This window comes from Cibotium barometz, chromosome 47, assembly GCF_041138505.1.
Source record: "Cibotium barometz isolate CiBa-2024 chromosome 47, ASM4113850v1, whole genome shotgun sequence".
Classification (NCBI taxonomy): Eukaryota; Viridiplantae; Streptophyta; class Polypodiopsida; order Cyatheales; family Cibotiaceae; genus Cibotium; species Cibotium barometz.
Genome location: NC_141092.1, coordinates 22,570,689 through 22,592,696, shown reverse-complemented (window position 1 = coordinate 22,592,696; position 22,008 = coordinate 22,570,689). Strand labels below are relative to the sequence as shown.

General features: G+C 43.8%; 1 protein-coding gene across 2 annotated transcripts in view; it reads right to left on the bottom strand.

Moving 5' to 3' along the window:
• Positions 1–19,917, bottom strand: part of LOC147611513 (polycomb group protein EMBRYONIC FLOWER 2-like) — a 110,598-nt gene extending 90,681 nt beyond the window's left edge. Inside the window, exons 1-3 of one of the 2 annotated variants that reach the window (XM_086784619.1) lie at positions 19,667–19,872; positions 1,560–1,690; positions 867–1,106 (exon numbers count right to left, since the gene is read on the bottom strand). In XM_086784619.1, coding sequence (XP_086640745.1) covers positions 867–910 — 44 coding nt within the window. In that variant the 5' untranslated portion in view covers positions 911–1,106; positions 1,560–1,690; positions 19,667–19,872. Of the gene's footprint in view, positions 1–866; positions 1,107–1,559; positions 1,691–19,666 lie in introns of both variants that reach the window. The other variant, XM_086784618.1, reaches the window with a different exon arrangement.
• Positions 19,918–22,008: the final 2,091 nt, after the last annotated feature.

The following is a 22,008-nucleotide window of genomic DNA, read 5'->3' as shown; positions in this document are numbered from 1 at the left end:
GAAAAGTGTCATACTCACCTTGAATAATATGGCACTCATGAAAAGAATTTACTCTATAAGCAAGTTTGTCACAAAATCTTTTGATAGCAAAAAAAGTCACATGCTAGTCAGCCCTGCTCCTATACCTTTTCTGTGATTAGCAGGTCCCTAGACACTAGCATTTTTTAGTTGTGCCTCAAACGCTTCTTTTGACTATTAAGTGCCCTTCAGCAACGTCGCTTTACCTCTAATTCATGCTGTCACTTCCACTTGCTAAATCTTCTAAACAATATTACAATTGCTGACTTTGAAAGAGCCTCTTCACAAAGTTTTAGAACTCCACAGCTCCATGCTAGAAAGGAAGAGTATGCCAATTTGAATTCAAAATAGGATATTCAATAAGCCTCCATCATGTAAAGCATAGTGTACATGCTATGAAATCTCTACTCATGCCTCTGATGCCCAGAAACAGTTGCAGCTTTTCAATAGCAGGAATAACTCGAATACTTAGCTGGAAGCATAGTGTATTCATCATTGACTGAACACCTACAGCCTAACATTATGCTTACCTGAGCTACCACAACAAAACCACTGAGATACAACTTCTCATTACAAGAAGGGGAAGGCACAGTCAATCGTGCACTGGAAAACCTGTCAAAAGCTCTCAGCAGCACTTACAGCATCGACTTAAAGAAACGGGTGCTTTTCAAAACAATACACAGCAAGCTTGAAGAAAACAGATACAACTTCTCATTACAAGAAGGGGAAGGCACAGTCAATCGTGCACTGGAAAACCTGTCAAAAGCTCTCAGCAGCACTTACAGCATCGACTTAAAGAAACGGGTGCTTTTCAAAACAATACACAGCAAGCTTGAAGAAAAACTTACAAAGTGGAAAGAGTATGCGGATCTGCAGATGCCAACCCTGGCATTTCCTCTGCTGTTGAAGCGACCCTCAAAGACTGCTCGATTGCCCTTCGTTTCCAGCACCCTCACCAAACGGCAGTTTATGCAGCATGCAAGGTCAATAATTAAGATAAAGTTAAAAGAAACTCTTTCTGACCTTCACTGTAGGAATCTACTGGACACGAAGACAACATCATTATGTTGCTACCAATTGTGAAATGCCTGCAGGCAGCAACAAGCAACAATCACGTTGTTGCAAATCATCTTCCCCATACCTTTCAATCTATGTTATGGTCGCCAATTGAGGGAAACTAAATCCCAGCAATACATTAACATGACATTAAAACAAGGAAAACTTCACAATTTAAACCAATATGTTAGCACTACAGAAAGAGCAATCAGTCTCTAAGAGACACACAAGCAATTGCAGACACAAAAAATTTAGATTAACCTCCAAGCAACACATCAGCAAATCTGCATAACACAGATGAACAGGAAGGTGACAAATTAGCAGAATCTGGAATATTAAAATATTCCCATAATATCACACCACCACCCCCCCCCCTTGCTAGGCTGGTAATGTTTCTTATACTGCCCAAAATTCATTCTAAATAAGTTCCTTTGGAACGGATGCATAAGAAAGTCTACGTAAGTTCATGAAAGGTAGAAGTTTACCAAACAGACTTGAGGGATGTAAAAGCTGATATTTTGAGCTTCAAAGCACTTTCAAATATTCCAAAGAATCTTTTCATCCAAACTAATAGTGTTGCTTTTATGATGTTGCAGACACAGTTTTCAAATGCGAACTGAATGAAAAAAAGCCAAGACGGGGTAAAAATTAAAAAACAAGTTTTCATGCAACTAAAAAATAACAATGCCTTCTTGAATGATAAACCTTCCAAACACTCCAGATTAGAAATTAGGGCTGTTTAGTGACCATTTATCTTGAGGAAAATATGTGAAGTGCTCAAAAGTAATAATAAATGAACAGAATGGTAATGGTTTCACTAGTAGTGGAAATATACATTAGATTGTTGGGTATCTAACATGAAGGTTTCTAACCCTTGCCATGTGAGAGTTCTAGCACTCATGGGATTACCAACTTTTATTTAAAATCCTAGCCTATATTCATGTCTACAAAAGACCTCAAGCATCTATGAAAGCAAATGTAGTACAAAGTATTCATTGTTCAGAACCATGGAAAAGAAAAAATTGTGCAAAAAAATAACTACATAAGCCATGTGGTGCTACATGATGCCTATGTGTGTCACTCAATAATACCATCCTCCTCTAGAATCTCCCATAAAGCCACAGCAATACGGCCGAGGGTTAAACCTCTCTATGTTGAGAGTCTGAGGAGGTCGTGTGTCACCGTTTGGTCCATCTCCATGTCTGGAGCCACTCTTTTGGGATTGTTACTGCATAGAGCCGCCAGATTTGTGCCATGTTCACATGGGGCCAGGCTGGTGTCCCATGTCAAAGGGCCAATCTTTTGGTCACATGGATGGGAGCTCGATTCGTGCCACCCGTGTAACTAGTACTGCGTCACATGGACGGGAACCAGTTTTGTGCCACCAGTGCGTGACCTGCTTCATGCTGTATGGACAGGAGCCTGTTGGTGCCACCCATGTATGGCCAGGATGGCATCTTACCTATTGGATTGTCACTCCATAGGAAGACCACGACATACATTCATATTTTTGTCGCGCCAGTTTTGTGCCCGACATGAACTTTTTGTACAAGTTTCATGAAAAGAAGATTTCGTCCATTACATGTGCACATGCATTTATGACTGCATGCATAAACTTGTTTTCGCATGATTTTTTTGCGCGTGTTTGCCTATTTTGCCGTGCCAGTACACTAGACGAGGACGCCCCCAATGTACCGTGGGAGTACTGCTTGTTGACACATTGTTGTGGCATGTGAACAGGTGGTAAGTATTACCATTTTGGCCCTTCTAAAGTGTAAAATTCATAAACATTAGTTAACTTTAATGTTTATAAGTAAATGTTTTCACACACATTTTTTTTAAGGCTGGACATTTATTTTCTAGTGTGGGTGCCCATGAGCTAACCTTTGATTAAAAGTTTAATAATATTTAAAATAACTATTGCATGGGCAACTTCTCTTTCCCCACACGTGGAAGATACGGAGGGGGAGTGGTTGATGAAAGGTAGGCGACTACAAGAGTTGATTTTTGGGGAGTTTTGATTGCACCCGCATGATGTACGCATGTTTGTACCTGCCTACAAACAATACCCAACTGTTGTACGCCTGTTGTGCCTACCTGCAAACAGTACCCGACTGCTGTACACCTACTGTACTTGCTTGCAAACCGTATCTGATTGTTGTACCTATTGTATGTGTGATGTACCTGCCCTCTACACGCCTACAGCTGTTGTACCTGTGCTGTACCCGCCTGCTCTACAGCACCTGACTGCTATACCTCCCATGCACATGCCTGTTGCTACTGTACCTGTGTTGTACCCACCTGCTGTACAACACCCGACTGTTGTACTTGCCCTGTACCCGATTTGTTGCTGTTGTACCAGGCTTGTACTTGTACCAAGCATGTACTTATTGTACCAAGAGCTGTACCACGTGGACCTGACTGCATGGTAAAAGGAATGCACTCTTGCTACAACCTATACCAGGTGCCTTGTATTTTTTATTTGTGTAAAACTAAAATTTTCTAAATTAAGTTCAAAGATTTCTTTAAGTTTTGTGTAGAGCAGGAACAAAGCATGTTTATGCTAACCATACTCAAGAAACTTTCCTAGTTTGGTTTGTTTTTCCCTGAGTGGTAGTGCTAACCGCGCCCTCAGAATAAAGGAGCTCAGCTGTTCGGGTTAGGGTTTGGAAGGTACTTCAGCAAGAAACGTGAGTAGCAGAGAGAGGAACACGACTTCTCTTGTATTGAGTAGTGATAAAATGAAGTACAATAGCCACATAAAGAAGTGACCTAAAAGATGTGTTCACATGGTCCGGCCATAAAGTGTGCCAAGTGGACCAAATCACTTGTAAACTATTATAAGTGAAACTAAGCTAAAACCGAGGGAAAAAACCTCCACTAACTGAAGTAAAAAGTGCCCCAGTAACCTACTGATGATCACTAGCACTCCTCTGGGTGCATACACAGCATAAAACCCAACAAACCCCCCTGGAGTGATATGTGATCACTGTACATCATCCACCAAAAGGAAACAAATTCAAAGCAGTGCGGAATGCTTCGAATTTCGGACGTGGTAATGCCTTGGTGAAGATGTCTGCCACATTCTGATCTGTAGGACAGTAGATCAGACTGATATCACCTGCCTGGAGTCTCTCCCAAACAAAATGATAGTGAATCTCAATGTGTTTCGTGCGAGCATGAAACACAGGATTCCTCGCCACAGTAATGGCACTCTGACTATCAGTATAGATAGGTGTAGGCTCCTCCACTGAAATATCCATATCAGTCATGAGACGACGCAGCCAGACACACTCAACGATAGTAGTGTAGGCTGCTCTCTACTCTGCAGACCTCACAAGACGAAGTAGCCACTGTGGTCTGTTTCTTGCTTAGCCAAGAAATACATGAAGAGCCAAGAAAGAAACAATTTCCACTAGTGGAATGTCTGGTATCAAAATCACCAGCCCAATCTGAATCGCTGTAAGCATATAACTGCATGTCACCCCCCTCAGGATAAAGCAATCCAAGAGACAAGGTACCCTGCAAATACCGAAATACACGCTTCACAGCTTGCCAATGTGACAATCGCGGGCTGTGCATGAATCTGCTCAACTGAGATACGGCATACTGAATATCTGGCCGTGTAGTAGACAAGTAAATAAGGCACCCAACAGCCTGAGCATATGTAGTGGCATCAAATAAAATATTGTCATCTTGTAGTGACAGTTTCATCCCAGGCTCCATAGGAGTGCTAATAGGCTTGCAATCCTGAAATTTAAACTTCTCCAGAAGTTTAGCAACATACCGAGATTGCAACAACCCAATGCCTCTGTTATCTTGCACAAACTGTATGCCCAAATAGTAGTGTACGAGCCCCAAATCAGACATGTCAAATGTCTGTTGCAGTATCTCTTTAAAAGCTGCAATTTTGTCATCATTTGATCCCATGAGCAAAAGATCATCTACATAAAGACTGATGACCAACAGATCTTTCTCTTCTTTCTTTACATACAAAGTGGCTTCTGATGGACTGTTCACAAAGCCTTGAGTGAGCAGGAAAGCATCTATTTTTGCATACCAAGCTCGTGGAGCTTGTTTCAAACCATACAAGGCCTTTTTCAGCCTGCATACTTTCCCTTCATAACCATGTTCTGCAAAACCTATGGGCTGATGTACATAAACTTCCTCCTCGAGGTCCCCATGTAGGAAAGCAGTCTTGATGTCCAACTGGTGAACAACCCAACCACGATGTGCAACCAATGCAATGACACACCTAAGTGTCGACATACGGGATGTAGGAGCAAATGTCTCCTCATAATCAATGCCCTTCTTCTGTGCATAGCCCTTTGCAACTAGACAGGCTTTGTACCTGTCAATGGATCCATCTGCATGTCTTTTCAACTTATAGACCCACTTAGAGTACCAATGGCTTTCTTGCCTTTGGGCAGATCAACCAAATCCCATGTTTGATTCCTTTTAATAGAATCAAGCTCATCCTGCATGGCTTTATTCCAATGCACATTGTCTCGTGCATCCACAAATGAATCAAGCTCATCATCATCCTGTAAACTGGCTGCCATAACCATATTTAAATCCATGATGTGTGCATGCTCATTGGTCCGTGTCTCCCTACCAGTACGGCCAGCAAGAGGACCCTCTAGATGGCTGTCCTATAATGTCCTCAAATACCATCTAGGTATGTGTCTGACCTGTGGAGCCTGCTGCCCCATATTTGGCTCAACTGCTGGCTCAATAGCCTGCTGAATTTCTGCACCATCTTCATGATTAGCTGGCTGTCCTGTACCCTCATGGGTTGGATCACCAACTGTGGAATGAAACTCTATAGGTAGTAGACCTTCAAACACATCATTTTCAGCCTGATTTGCATCATAACCAGCCATGGATATTTCTGATTTTTCATCAAAAATCACATCCCGACTAGTGAATATCTTCTTGGATAGTGGGTCATATAACCGGTAGCCCTTGCTCTCACGGCTATACCCAACAAAAATACATTTTGTGGCTTTATCATCCAACTTCCTCCTCAATTCTCTGGGTATGTGTGCATATGCTAGACACCCAAAAGTACGAAAATGTGATACCGAAGGCTTGCGGCCATGCCAAGCCTCAAAAGGAGTAATGGAAACCAATGCCTTTGTGGGACATCGATTCAAAATATGACAAGCACACATAACAGCTTCCACCCAAAAGATATATGGTAGCTTCTTTGCCTTTAACATACATCTGGCCATCTCCATGAGTGACCAATTCTTCCTTTCTGCAACCCCATTCTGCTGTGGAGTATAAGGAGTAGTATACTGATGTTTGATACCTCTACTCTCAAGAAAGGAATTCAACATGTGTGACACATATTCCCCCCCTCGGTCAGAATGGAGAGTTTTAACCTTGCATCCTGACTCTGTTTCAGCAAGTGCTACAAAGGCCAAAAATGCATCATATACCTGTGATTTCTGTATCAACGGATAGACCCAGCATATACGAGAGAAGTCATCAATAAATGTAGCAAAATAGAAGCAACCTCCTAATGACTTCGTCTGCATGGGACCACAAAGATCACTGTGTATAAGCTGTAACTTTGCAGTTACTCGTAGAGCCTGATCACGTGGGAAGAAAAACCGATGCATTTTTCCCAAAACACATCCTTCACATATGTGATCTGGAGGCTTCTCCATAAGAGGTAGGTCTGTCAACATGTTATGTCGCTGCATAAGCATAAGACTACCAAAATTTACATGCCCCATGCGAGCATGCCATAACTCCGCATCAACCATAGCTGGAGTAAGAGTGAATGCATTATAAGCATACTGATCCACTGGCTGAAATGCATCCAACTGATAGAGTCCATGACATAATGTACCAGTAAGCATCAAGGTCAAAGCATTAGCTTTGTCTTTGACCATGCATTTGTCATCATCAAAGTGGACTTGCATACCACACTGTGCTAAAGAAGAAATGGACAACAAATTCTTCTTTATCCTTGGTACATATAAGGCATCTGTAAGGCGAAGAATAGAGCCATCAATGGCTGTGAGCTGAATCTCCCCAATGCCACGAACTAGATATGAAGCATTATTGGCACACTGAACGGTTTTGCCAACAGGGGCAGGGCCTACATGACAAAACAAATCCCTGCAAGATGTGATATGCTTTGAAGCACCACTATCAAAATACCAAGTACATGCATGCTCTGTCACACTGAGTGCCTGTGAAGACCAAGAGGCATCATAGCTGCATGTGTAGAAACAGTAATCCCTGTCCTCAACAAAAGAAGCAGTCTCCGGAGGAGCTTTAGAGGCATCATTTACAGACATTCCAGATTCCTTTGCCTTCTCTTTGGCAATCCTCTTCCTACACTCTGTGATGTAGTGACCTGGCTTCTTACAGTAATGGCATTTGCCCTTCTTCATGGGCTGTCCATCACCTTTCTTGGTATCCTGAGATGAACCACCATCACCTTAATTTTGATTTGAACTCTTTGGCTGAGATTTGCCTTTCCCTTTTTGACCTGTCGTAAATGCTTGTTCAGCACTTGTGTTCATATTCATGTTCTTCCTGATTTGCTCTTCTTGTAGCAAGAGAGCAACAAGTTCCTGATACTTAAGGGGTTCAACAGCATTCCTCATGCTGAGGTTCAAAGAGGTATGAAAAGCCAAGTAAGATCTTGGCAAAGAGTTCAAGATGGTGGACACAAGCTGTCTCAGGAATAATCTCATCCACATTGATGAGTTGCTCTCTCAAATCCTGCAGCTTGTTCAAGTGGCTAGACATATCATCTCCTTCATGCATTTTCTGATTTTCCAGCTCTCTTTTCAAAAACGAGATTCGAGCCTCATTACGAGCAGCATACATCTGCTCCAAAGTCACCCATGCATTCCGTGAAGAGCCAGCTGAACGAATATGAGGTATAATAGACCTCTGTACTGACAATGCAATAAGTGACAAGGCTTGTGCATTTCTGGCATCCCATGTCTTCTGAGCATTTATTCTTTGAACAGGCAATGGCTAACCTGGTGCCTGTACCTGTTGTCCTCGTCCACGAGCACCCCCTTGGGGAGGAGTCTCTGGAGCCAATGGACCTGGACATGGTTCATCACCACTAACAAAATCCCAAAGACCTTTTGCCACGAGCACATTTCTCAGCATAAAACTCCACAAGGAGTAGTTCATGCCATCCAACTTGTCTTCCTTAGACAAGTACGTAAACACATCACTTTGCTGTTGATTTGCCATTATGCTAATGCACAATGTTGTACCTGTGTATCAGAAAACCCAATAGCAACAACCCTGAAAGCAAGTGTACTCCACTGAATACAGCTTACCCAAATATGCCTGCACTCTCAATCCTCTGAATGTGCAACACAATGCACCACTGATTGAGTAGAGCAGCAAAAATGGCTCACACAGTGCCAAAATGCCCAAAAATGCCCAAAGTTACTGCACCCAAAACCTTGCAAAAAACCTGTAGAGATTTCTTTGCTAGAAAATCTGCCTGTATCTGCCAAAAACCTTCACATGGAAAATGCCAAAATTTCAAAACTTGTAAAGCTTACCAACCACAAATGTGATTTTGCAAGTACAGGTGGCACAGTAGTACAGTGCAGGTATAGGTCGACTTAAGGCTATACGGAATAGCTGTACGAAAACAGATCAACTGTACGGCGACTGTACGGAGCAGGTGCATGCAGCAAATACTTTACGGAAACAGCTGCCAACAGGTCAACTCTGCAGGTGTGCGCAGCAGGTACTGGACTGCTGTACGGAGCAGGTACGGTCGACTGTATAGCGGATGTTCATAGCTGCAGGTACACGTAGCAGGTACTGTACGGAGACAGCAGTCGACAAGTTGGTAGCAGGTACTGTACGGAGCTGGGCAAGCAACCGACGGCGAGTGTAGGTCGCTGCAGGTACTGTACGGGTACTAGGCGACTGTGTACGGAGCAAAGCAGGCGTCTATACGGAACAGAGCGACTGTACGTGCAGCTGACGGGTACTGAACAAAACAGGCGAAGACCTGTACGTGCAGCTGACGACTAGCTGCTGACGAACCAGTACTGGCAGCTTGACGAACCTGGTTGTACGGACAACTGAAGGCGTGGAACAGTACAGGCAGGACGCGTGGAGCAGTACGGGCAGGGCAGGCCAACCTGGGAGCTCTGATACCAAATGAAGGAGCTCAGCTGTTAGGGTTAGGGTTTGGAAGGTACTTCAGCAAGAAACGTGAGTGGCAGAGAGAGGAACACGACTTCTCTTGTATTGAGTAGTGATAAAATGAAGTACAATAGCCACATAAAGAAGTGACCTAAAAGATGTGTTCACATGGTCTGGCCATAAAGTATGCCAGGTGGACCAAATCACTTATAAACTATTGTAAGTGAAACTAAGCTAAAACTGGGAAAAAAAACCTCCACTAACTGAAGTAAAAAGTGCCCCAGTAACCTACTAATGATCACTAGCACTCCTCTGGGTGCATACACAGCATAAAACCCAACACAGAATTCTGAGAGCGAGTGAAGGTTAGAAACACTAGGGAGTCCGGGAGCAAAGCTTATCTGGGAGAACCAGGCAATGTTCCCTCCGTGGTGTACCCCTTTGGCTGTGCTAGTACGGACGTGCCTGTTGGTGCACAGTCCCGGAAGACGAGTGAAAGGCAGGTGTGCACCCAGTGAAGGTGGGAGTGTGCCTGTGACTTGGGACTTCTTCGTCTGTCCAGACTTCATTGACAAGTATCCAATTGTTTAAGTTGTATTCACTCCATGTGAGAAGAAATTTGGCCTATTGGCCCGTGACACTTGTACATATAAATACTCCAAGAAATACAAATGTATTGAGGAGGGGGCCGGCCCTTTCCGCCCCAGTGTTGGTATCAAGTGTTATTGGTCATTTTCAATTTTAATGTTGCTAATAATGTCCATTGTTGATATTAGTTAAGTGATCTAAAAATGTGTATTTTGTCTTCCGATTTGTAGGCCTCCTGTAGGGAGCAGTTACATTGGTATCAAAGCCTGGTCGTCTCTCTTTCTCAAGAGGAGACAAGGTGTTTTGAGATCGGAAGCAAGTACAGACACTTGACTCAATGGACAGCCAAGGCAACCCTTTGGAGGTGCCAGATTCAAGAGATCAATCTAGTGCTTCTTGTGATTCCGATGCATTGCTTGGAAGGCACAAGCCTCTTGAGAGAGGTTATGACAGTGCATTCATGGGACAGCCATCCCATGGAAAAGAGCCTATGCATGAGGATGAGCCCAATGCATTGAGGACTGAATTGAAGCACATGAAGAAGCTTTTGCCGCAAGCACCTTCGGCCTCTTTGGCATCATCACCCTCGTCCATCACCTTAATCATCTTCATCGTGCCCGAGACCAAGGGCAAGACCCTTGAGGAGCTCGGCCAAGGGGCCTCAAAGAACAGTACAGATCTTGTCCAGACCACTAAGAGCACAGCAGACCTCGAAACTCTCCTTGAAGAGCTTGTGATTCCCAAAAAAGCAAACGGAGCTTCAACGGCAGCTGAATCGGAGACTTGCTCAGCGCTACTATGGGCTGCGCATGCTTTGATGCACTAGCAAAGCAAGCTTTCTCGTCCATACAAGAAACCACGATGCTATGATAGCAGCACTACCCACAACTGAAACTGCGCAAAGAAAACCGAGGGAAGAGCTTGAAGAGCTTGCGATTCCCACAAAAGCAAACACCATCAGTTTTTTTACCTTTCTTTAGCATCCAACGCGAGCCACGTGGCCTCACACCCTGGAAAGGGTCACGAAAAGCATATTTATGATTTTCCTTATCCTCTTGTCCAAGTTGGCTGGCCTACACCTCTATGTCAGCCAGCCCCTATCACTATACAGGCATGTCTTTTGTTCATTCTGATCATCTCAAATCTATGCAATCAAGCAATTTATTGGCAGCCAAGCAAGGGCTTCCTGGTGAGTTAAAACGCAAGGCAAAGGGAGGTCATCTACTCAGTGTTTTCTTCCTGTGGAGAGAAAACACAAGGTTCAGCCTGAAACCAGTCCAGTCCGGGCAGCAGTTCAGTCCAAGAGAAGGTGTGTTTTCATGTGGAAAGGTCCTTCAGGTCAGTCCTATCTTTGGGTAGATTCAACCCATATTGTACTTCATTTCAGTTTGCAGCAATATAAGCAAATACACCGGCAAGCAAGTGATTGGGACTCTGGTACATGCTCCCCATTCTCTTCTGTTCTCTCTTCCCAAATCAGCAAGTCAACGCCGTAAAGCCCCAACCAGATAAACCCTACGATTAAGCATAAACATGGAAACAAAAGGACATAGCCTCAAGCTCACCACCCAACCATAGAGCCATTCAAGCTCACCACCAAGCAAGGGGGACAGTAGCATCCGAGACATGGCTCCACGTGCAAAGTCCCTAGCGTCCCATACCACCAGTTTACACCCATCGGATGTAAGCACGGAGTAGTCTCAAGGCCTCGAGTCCAAGTCTGAGGAGCTCTCTCTCAAAATTGACCCATAAAGTGACTTATATAGGCCTCCTATAAACCAGGAGCCAAATATAGCACATGTCTCATAAAAGCTACTAATCCCCCCCCTTAAGATGCCTAACCCTCAGCTATGGTTAACCCAACCCGAGGGTCCTAACCCTAGTTAGCCCTGGGACGTAACATACTTCCCCCCTTATGAACCATTGATGTCCTCAACAATGAATTTGGGGAATCGACTCTTCAAACTACGCACTGACTCCCATGTAGCCACAACCACAGACCGTCCCTTCCACTTGATTAAGTACTCTGAATAAACGGTATTTCGAGACCATTTTGAATATACCTAGTCATATCTTCGAGGTTAGGGATCTCCTCCACTGGGACAATCTCATCACCTTCACCCAAACGTTCCTTTAAACGACTAATGTGAAAAACAAGGTGAATCTTGATTCCAAAAGGAAGTGCTAACCGATAAGCTACCTCACTAATCTTCTTTGTGATCTGATAAGGACCACAACATCAAGAAGACAGCTAGTAAACCTTACCAGTTCTCATCGTTTTAGAGTCCTTTGGGACTTTAAGATACACCCACATGCCCTCTTGTAAGGCTCTAGGAGTTCGTCATTGGTTGGCGTAAAACTCAACGCGATCTTGAGCACTCTTTACGCTTTCCCTGCAATTTTCAGCATGTCTTGCATATCTTGCAAGAAGGCCACTGCTGATTGCAATTTGACTCCCCTTAACCCAACGGCTATAGGTGACTTTGGTTGATAACCATACATAAGCATGAATGGGCTATAACCAGTAGCTGCATGCTTACTGCTATTATAAGCAAACTCAATCTGTGGGAGGTACCTTTCCCACTCAGACTGTCTCTTGGAGACATACGCCCTCAACATATCCTCCATAGTTTGGTTAGTCCTCTTTATTTGACCATCCGACTCAGGATGATCCGAAGATGACATACTCAAGCGTGTTTCCAATTTGGAAAATACGGATTGCCAAAATTGTGCAATAAATTTGGAATCCCTGTCACTCACAATCTCCTCAAGTAGTCCATAAAGCTTGTACAACTACTCCACAAAGAGCTGAGCCAACTCGTGACTCTTCACCGTCGACTTAGTAGGGATAAATCTTGCCATCTTCGTCAATCGGAAACAACCACCTAGATTGAGTCATGGCCCCTATTAGTCCGAGGTAATCCAACTACAAAATCCATCGAGATACTTTGCCATTTGTCCTCAGAATTTGCAAAGGATGTAACAATCCTCCAACTCTAAGCCTTTCAGCTTTGTTAAGCTGGCACTGGGAACACTTCCGCACATAATCCTCGACAAAGGCCTTCATGCGTGGCCACTAAAAATGCCGGCCAACCAAGGCTAAGGTTCTATGTATGCCCGGGTGTCCTGCACTAGGTGCATCATGGCACTCATGCAATATCAAAGTTTGGACATCTAGATCACTATGTACACAAACCTTGCCATCCTTAAACAGTAATTCACCTCTAATGGAATACTTTTCCAATATCTTTCTCTCAACAGCACTGACCGGAGTGTCCGGAACACTCGAATCTCGCAGGCTGCTTACGACCTAGACCAATTGCCAAATTCAACCAAAATGGGAATCTTCTTGGCAACGCCCTTTGAGAGATGGATAGAAGTCAATCGTTATCTCAGCAAAAGAGATAGCATTAACCTCGAGATCCTACTAAGAGCATCAGCAACCCGATTGGTTGTTCCCCTACGGTAACGGATCTCAAAGTCAAACTCCTGCATGAGGTCAATCCATCTGGCCTTCCGACCCCTCAAGTCAGGCTGATCACAAATTTACTTCAACAAATGGTGATCTGTCCAGACTACAAATCGAGACCCATACAAATAGTGTCTCCAGATCTTCAACGCATGGACAACTGCCAGAAGCTCCTTTTCCTAGGTAGGGTACCTCTCATCTATGCATCTGAAAGCTTTTTACTTTCAAATGCTATGGGCCTCCCATCCTAGAATAGGGCAGCACCTATTGCATAATCATTGGCATCCATTTCAACCACAAAAGATTTACAGGGATCCACAATCAGCAACATGGGCGCCGAGGATTACAAGCTTCAGCTAGTAATCCTCCTCCTCTGCAAGTGCCTTTTCATCCGGAATTATTTTCCAGTGAGAAGAAAGAGTGTGAGGAGCTTTACTTGGATAGTTGGCTTGCGACGTGGACCGCCTTTTTTGATCTGTACAAATACACTGATGCTCAACGTATTAGTCAGATTCAAATTATGCTTCAGCATAAGGCGTTTGCCTGGTGGAAGGACCTTCGTGAAAAGCCGACAACATGGGCTGATTTTCAGCAAGTGTTTAAGCAACAGTTTGTCTCGATCAACAAAATTGAAAACTTTCATAAGTTGTTCAAATTGGAGATGGGAAAGAAGAGCCTGGACAACTATTCCCGGGAGTTCAAAGACTTGGTGAATCGTTGTTAAGGCCCTTGAGGAGCCTCATGTGTTGGTGTATATGCTTTATTTATTCGGAGTACCTCCATATTATCAGAATGAGGTTCTACGGAACCGTATTTATTCTTTGGACGACATCTACCGCTATGCCAAGAATTTTGATGACACCCTTGCTGTCAGAAGAGGTGGTGAGCCCGGGTGAGTCTGCACGCAAGAACCAAAAATCCTCTAAAGACAAGAAACGAGGTAGTGTTGCAACATCCCAGGATGGTCACTCATCACAGCGCAATCCCAAAAAGCGCTCGAGAGACAAGAAAAGATCCGCTTTGCAAACCGAAGAACAGTTAGCGAAGAACAGTTAGCGAAGGCGAAGAAAGAGAACTTGTGCTTCGAGTGCAACCAGCCTGGTCATCACTAGCGGGATTGTCCGAAGAAGAAGTCTTCAGGGGATAAGACCTCGGTACATATTACGGAACTACAAGGTAACTCTTTGATCTCTTATGTTGAAATTCATCATTTGGCCTCAAGTAGTTGCCGTGGATGTCAGATAAGTGAATCTACTTTCGATCCACATGATCTCCTCTGAGTTGAGGGATCTGTAGGCAGCCAAAGGGTGCGGATTTTATTTGACAACGGTTCTACTCACAATTTTATTTCTTCACATTAGGTACAGACACTCCGGCTACCCCACGGAGGCAAGTGATCATCGGTATGTGGTCAACCTTGCTCAGGGTGCAAACGTGGAAGTGTGGGATCGAACGGTGCCTAGACTAGAGGTCCAGATTCAAGACTACCGAGAGGCTTTGGACTTCCATATCATGAACCTTGACAAGGTGGATATGATTTTGGGAATATCCTGGTTTTTTGACAAGAGCCAGACGATAATGTTAGATTATCAGACTCATAAGCTCTCGTTTGTTCATGATGGTGAACTCTATGTAATCCGGGGTGATGCCCCCGTGGATTTTCTAATGTAAACTTGACTCGGGCTTTGGCCGAGGATATATATGAATCACTTTTTGATCCAAATTCTGTATCTTTTTGTTGTTTCTGTAATCTTTTCAATTCTGAAATTTTGTTAAGATCATCTGTTTTAGAGTGTAATTCTATCTCAAGCAATATTTGTACTAAAGAACAACAAATTTTGGACGATATTTTAAAAGAGTTTTGTGATGTATTTCCTAACGAGTTACCAGATGGTCCGCCACCCGAGCAGGGTGTTGACCATGAGATTGAGCTATTGCCAGGTAGCCATCCCATCTCCCGGCAACCTTAACGCTTTGGCCAGAGGGAAGAGGACGAGATTGCTCGACAACTGCAAGAGTATCTCAATAAAGGTTTTGTTCAATCTAGTAAGTCTCCACGTTCTTTTGTCACGGAAGAAAGATGGTAATATGCGCTTCTGTCTAGATTACAAAGGCTTGAACAAGCTCATTGTCAAGAACAAGTATCCTTTACCGAGGATGGATGACTTGGTGGATCGTCTTCAAGGCGCTAAGTATTTCACCAAGATTGATCAACGGTCAGGCTATCATCAGATAAGGATTAAACCCGAGGACGTGCCTAAGACTGTGTTTCGAACGCGCTATGGCCACTATGAGTTTTTAGTCTTACCTTTCGGGTTGAGTAATGCTCCTGCTACTTTCCAGCAGATGATGAACGATTTATTTCATCCATATCTGGGGAAGTGTATTGTTGTCTTCCTTGATGACATATTGATTTATAGTAGGTCATTGGAAGAACACATACAACATCTCAAAGTCGTCTTAGAGATTCTAAGACGATTGAAGCTGTATGCAAAGGAGTCAAAATGTGATTTCTTTAAGCAAGAACTCTTGTATCTCCATCATGTCATTACCATTGACGGTGTGAAGATTGATCCGGAAAAGGTTCAAAAGGTCCTTGAATGGCCTATTCCAAGGACGATTAGGCAAGTGAATTCTTTTTTGGGATTCACTGGCTTTTTTGGAAGTTCATCGAGGCTTATGCCAAGATTGCCACCCCTTTGGCTGAACTCTTAAAGGGGGTGAGAAATAAGAAAGGCAAGCTAAGTCCTCCAGTGGTTTGGAGTGACAAGTTGGACCAGTGTTTTAGAGCACTGAAGGAGCTTGTTACCTCGGCGCCTATGTTGCTGATTGTGAATCCCAATAAACCGTTTGTGGTTGAAACGGATGCCAATGATTATGCAATAGGTGCTTCCCTATTCCAAGATGGGAGGCCCATAGCATTTGAAAGTAAAAAGCTTTCAGATGCACAGATGAGGTACCCTACCCAAGAAAAGGAGGTTCTGGCAATTGTCCATGCGTTGAAGATCTGGAGACACCATTTGTATGGGTCTCGATTTGTAGTCTGGACAGATCAAAAAAGGCAGTCCACTTCGCAAGCCAGCTATCCAAGTAAAGCTCCTCACACTCTTTCTTCGCACCAGAAAACGATTCCGAATGAAAAGCCACTTGCAAAGGAGGAGGATTACTAGCTGAAGCTTGGGGAGCTTGGGAGCGTAGCTCCGTGAGTTGTTGTAGATCAAGCACAATGGCATACAAAGTATCCACTCGTGGAGATGCAAGAGGTTGAGGAATAGGAGAAGGTTGTGTCGAAGGTAGAGGAGGTTGTACATAACCCGTATACTGAGAATACGGAGTAGCAAACTGTGAAAAAGCATGTAAAAATTTGGGATCCACACCTGTTTGTAAAGCGGGTATAGGTTGTCCCACATACTGAGGGAACACTTGTGGTATACTAGGTTGAACTGTATCACCATCCTGCATAGGAGGAATAGATACTGTAGTTACCCCAAGTTGAGTTATTGCAGGAGAGGCTGATAAAGGTCCAGACACCTCCACAAATGAAACCAAGGTATCCATGTATTTAGCCATGAATCTGTCCAGAAAGAGTACTTGTAAAGAAAGTAAAAGCTTGAGGTGGAGGTGTAAACTTGTCTAACCAAGCGATGGCAGAGGTGATGCACAAAAAAGAGCAAGAAGCTCAGGGTGTTAAAAGGCGCAAATTCTGGTCGACTTCAGAATTTTGTGTGCATAAGTGACCAAACACCCGCAAAAGCATACTTGATGCCCAAAAAAGCATCTCAGATATGCGCCCACCAAAAAAGCTCCAAATCGACCTGTTTTTTTGGCAAAAAGCACCATGTGTGCTTACACACACCACGCACCTACCAGCCATATATAGAGTACTCGGCTCTTACTGATATGCGCCCACATTCTGGCCATCCAGCCCAGTTATGGGGCGTCCCCCTTCACACCCGGGCATGCCCACTCATGGGTACCACGGCCACACATGGGCAGTCACACAGGACACCCTGAATCGGCTCACAGCAGTGCTTTTCCCCTCTCTCTATGCTCTGGACAGTGCCCGTACAGCCTTCTCTACACGTCAAAACCTCCACGCATGATCATGTCCTCACACCACTCTTTCCTGCTGTATCATGGCGACCAGCAGGGCTGTTCACGGCAGCTCTAGATCAACCTCAAATCTACGCACACCCCTTGCAGACAGGGTGACCAGTCCGCACAGAAAACCCTGATAGTTCAACCATGGAGAAAAAAGCTGTTGGATGAAGCCTAGAGATGCAAAAGCGCGGGTACAGACAGAAGGTTTTAGGGCAAAGAATTCCCCTGCATAAAACTCAAAAAAGCACCAACAGCACGATGCTTTTCTCTGCTTTTTCACATGGATATGGAGTTCTTTGCAAAACTCCCACACATCCAACCACACCGATCTTCTCCCTTGAGCCCGGTTACTTCCCGCCTTCCGTCCAAGTGCCCCATACCACCCAGACCTTGAAAAGTGAAAAAGCAACTTGACGACTTAAGGTGGAAGATCCAGGCGATGGATTTTCTCCTCTCCTCCTTTCGGAGATTTCCAAGCTTAATCCAAGTAGGTCTAGCTCTAATACCAATGTAAAGCCCCAACCAGATAAACCCTACGATTAAACATAAACATAAAAACAAAAGGACATAGCATCAAGCTCACCGCCCAATCATAGAGCCATTCAAGCTCACCCCCGAGCAAGGGGGACAGTAGCATCCGAGACATGGCTCCACGCGCAAAGTCCTTGGCGTCCCATACCACCAGTATACACCCATCGGATGTAAGCACGGAGTAGTCTCAAGGCCTCGTGTCCAGGTCTAAGGAGCTCTCTCTCAAAACTGACCCATAAAGTGACTTATATAGGCCTCCTATAAACCAGGAGCCAAATATAGCACATGTCTCATAAAAGCCACTAATCCCCCCACTTAAGATGCCTAACCCTGGGCTATGGTTAACCCAGCCCGAGGGTCTTAACCCTAGTTAGCCCTGGGACGTAACAAACACACTCCTGAATCATCATTAAAAGCTTCTGCTACGCCTCACGTAATACAATAGTAGACAAGAGGGTAGAACAACTAGCACTGTAGCCTCGATCTAGTAGGTAGTGATTGTGGTAGAGACCTATGTGACCACAGTAATGGGACCAAGTAAGATAGTCACCTACACTGTGGCGGACAAGTAGGATATGTTGACTAATCTCATTAACTGCCACTGTGTCTTTGCATGTCCCCCACCTCAAGCAAGTCATCGTGATTGAGGCATCCATATATAGCAGATGTAAAGCCGATATCAAGATCATGTGGCATCATCTATAAAAGTATCATGCATCTAAAAATCCAATATTGAAGCTTGTTTCTACGCTATTCGGCATTAAAGTCTCTCAACAGAAGGAACCCTAGCAGACAACCCTATGTCTTTACAAAGTGCTTTCATTGATGGGCCTCTTCATTCCCCTAGTTTCATTTTTTGTTTTTGATTGTTGTACCTAGTGGTGTGATTTCATCTTCCATTCCCAAGCATTTTAAAAGGGATTTAGCCTTTCACTATTTTAAATGCATACTTGAAAATAGTAACCTACACCACAAGTGCTTGGCTTCAACACCTTGCCATGTACATGCCTTTACATATGGCCACAACGACAATATAACGTGCCAATGGCCTTCAGGGCCCCTCCAAAATCCAGAACTTGCTTTGTTCGCGCCACCAATACTGATGTGGAATCTCAAGCTACATGTGAGGAGACACACAAACTTGTCACGTCAATCTACATGGTCAGGTACTCATTTTATTCCACACTGCACAGTGCTTACTAACTAATGCCTCAATTTTCCAAATCAAGAACACAAGGGAGTATTCAAACAAAGTTCCTGGACAAGATACAAGACGAGACAAAAGGTTTAAAAAACTGAGCATTACTACTTGACTTAGCATCTCTAACATGATAAAATAACGAGGGCAGTGCAATAGCCTACTATCACACATGCATAAGCGCTAGAATGGCTTTAAAAACAGATGGTCTTCCATTCTGATGGGGGTGCAAGGTGTAAAACTCTCTGGATTAGCTAAGCACTTCACAGAACCAGGGTTGTTTCCTAATATATGACTGTGAAGTTCCCGAATTAGCCTGAAGTTCGGAAAATACTTAAGAGAATAGCCCATAGGAGGAGTTCGACGTCAGCCCTAAAGGAGCACGTGTTGCCCCTGACTAGCCTGCAGTAACCGTCATATTCGCGGGCATAGACGAATTCCAGAAGGGGGACGAGCGTCGCCCCACACAAACGCACACAGAGCAATTTATAATTCCTTAGTGATGACGAGTGCAACGTAGAAGGCCGTTGAAGGGAAGCTGCATTGATGTGTACCTGGCAGATCTGGCTCCCGCTGCGCTTCTTCGCTGGATCCGCCACTGCAAACCTTATTCTGGAAGGAGCACACAAACGCGCCGTTGTTCTCCTCCTCCCTCTCCTCCTCCTCTTCCTTTTGATTGAGAGAGAGAGAGAGAAAGAGAGAGAGAGAGGGGGATGAATTTCCCCTCCCGCGTTTTCCAGAATGCAGTGAAAGGAAAAAATAATAATCAAACGTAGCCGTAGCCCAAAATTTGAAGGAGTCTATCGATAGCGTTTTAAAATTTAGGGCACTTGAAGTTCGAGCTTTAGAAATGGCAACAAACCTTTCGACCAAAGGCTTTCTCTATGCAAAAGTTCCGAAGAGCATACATTTTGAAGCCTCTAAGAAGTGATCCAAGCTACAACTAATTAATTTGTTGAAGAAAAGAGCACATGCAAGAGGCCAAATGCCAGTTGCAAAACTAGCACATGAAAATATCACAACTAATTAATTTGTTGAAATAACGAGCAAGCGCAAGGGCCAAATGCCACTTGCAAAAACTAGCACATGAAAATATTACAACAAGGACTCGCAAGCCATTCGTTCAAGTGCTTTGTAAACACTCTTGGGTACATCCTCTTAGATCCAAATGCACATGATTTATGAAGCACCCTTCTATTGCATTAATTGTGAAATCAACTTTGGGCCAATCACACACCTTCGGCACTAGTATCCTTTGATAGGGTGGAGGGTTCACAACTTGTGTAGTAATCTAACTTGGAGGAAATCTTATATATTGTGCAATCCAAACAAAAAGTGTGGGCTTATGCCTCACACTTTTTCTTTGTACAAATTTACACTTATTAATAGTTTTGATATCATTAGTAAACTCAACTCTTTCAAGTCCATATTTCACATAGGGTGGTCAATCATCGTCTTTCACTGGACTAGTGGCCTTACCCATGCTTCGCACGTATATTATTCCCAACTTGATATTTTTTAAATTCCTAGAGTAATAGGAGCTTACCTCTCCTTGAACCTCCAAATTTCCCCCCCTAACCTCCAAATTCTTGCCACATGGCAGCGTCGTGAAACTCTTCCTTTATATAATATAGAGAAGTGGGTATCTATTTGGCTAATTGGAAGCTGAACATAAGGTTTAGGAGATAACAATATGTTCATTAACACCAAAGAAGAAGAGGATAATACATAAACTAAAGCAAGTCCCAAAAGTTGTAACAAAAGCTAAAGGAATGCACGAAGAAGGGGAGTCACATCATATGTGGAAGATACCGTAGCCAAACCATGCATCGACATCTCAAGGAGATGTAGGAAAGGATCAACATATATTTACCATGTCACTGATGATGAACCTCATGGCAAGATGCATGAAAGGACGAGCATTTGTTTGCCATGGCACATGTTGATAGCATAGTATATTGACTTAGGTTTTTCAAGCCACGTTATTCTAATAACTCAGAGATGTACTACATGTGCTTGGGATCACAAGAAAAAAAGGTGGAAAAAAAGTTTCTGATTAGTTAACTCAATATGGATAGTCCAAATTATGAAAATAGAATGATTGCAAAGGAAACTAAAAACTATTTTGAGCACAGGCAAGCATGAAACAAGTAAACAAGGTCATGTATGCCCAAGATGGGTGTGTTTTTTTGACAAGTAAACAAGGGCATGCATGCCCAAGGTGGGTGTGTGTATTTGGCAAGCATTCCTTATTAGTAAGTAAAAGCACAATTTGGGGAGAACTCTCTCTCTCTCTCTCTCTCTCTCTCTCTCTCTCTCTCTCTCTCTCTCTCTCTCTCTCTCTCTCTCTCTCTCTCTCTCTCTCTCTCTCTCTCTCCAAAGGGTTTGTAAAAGATAATTGGGTGCACTTCTACTTTGTGAGGACAAGGATCCCACTCTGAATCTTGGCAAGACCAAAATCATGGTGCTCTTGAACATCTCGCCATCGTGGGTGGCTTACCAAACATGCATTTTCATTTAAAGGTGACGCAGTGGAGATTGTCACCTCCTATGTATACTTGGGAGCCACCTTCACAATGCCTCTCTTTGCCTTGTGCCGCCCTTGGTAGTAGAGCACACTAGCCCAACGGATACAACCTTGGCTTGGTTGTATAGGTTGGAGGACTACATTTTCAAACCCCCTTCTAGGAACCCAACACAAAAAGTTGTCCATACCATGCCCCGGGGTTGGAAAGCAATTGACCTCAATTGGTCATAAAGCTAGAAAGATGCCTCAATCGGCGAGTCTTCTTTGAAAAACTCGTGTTGCCTTGGTCAACGAGTCCACATGAAACCATGCTGCCTCAATCGTCGACGAGTCTACATATAAAGAATGTGCTGCCTCAATCGCCAAGTC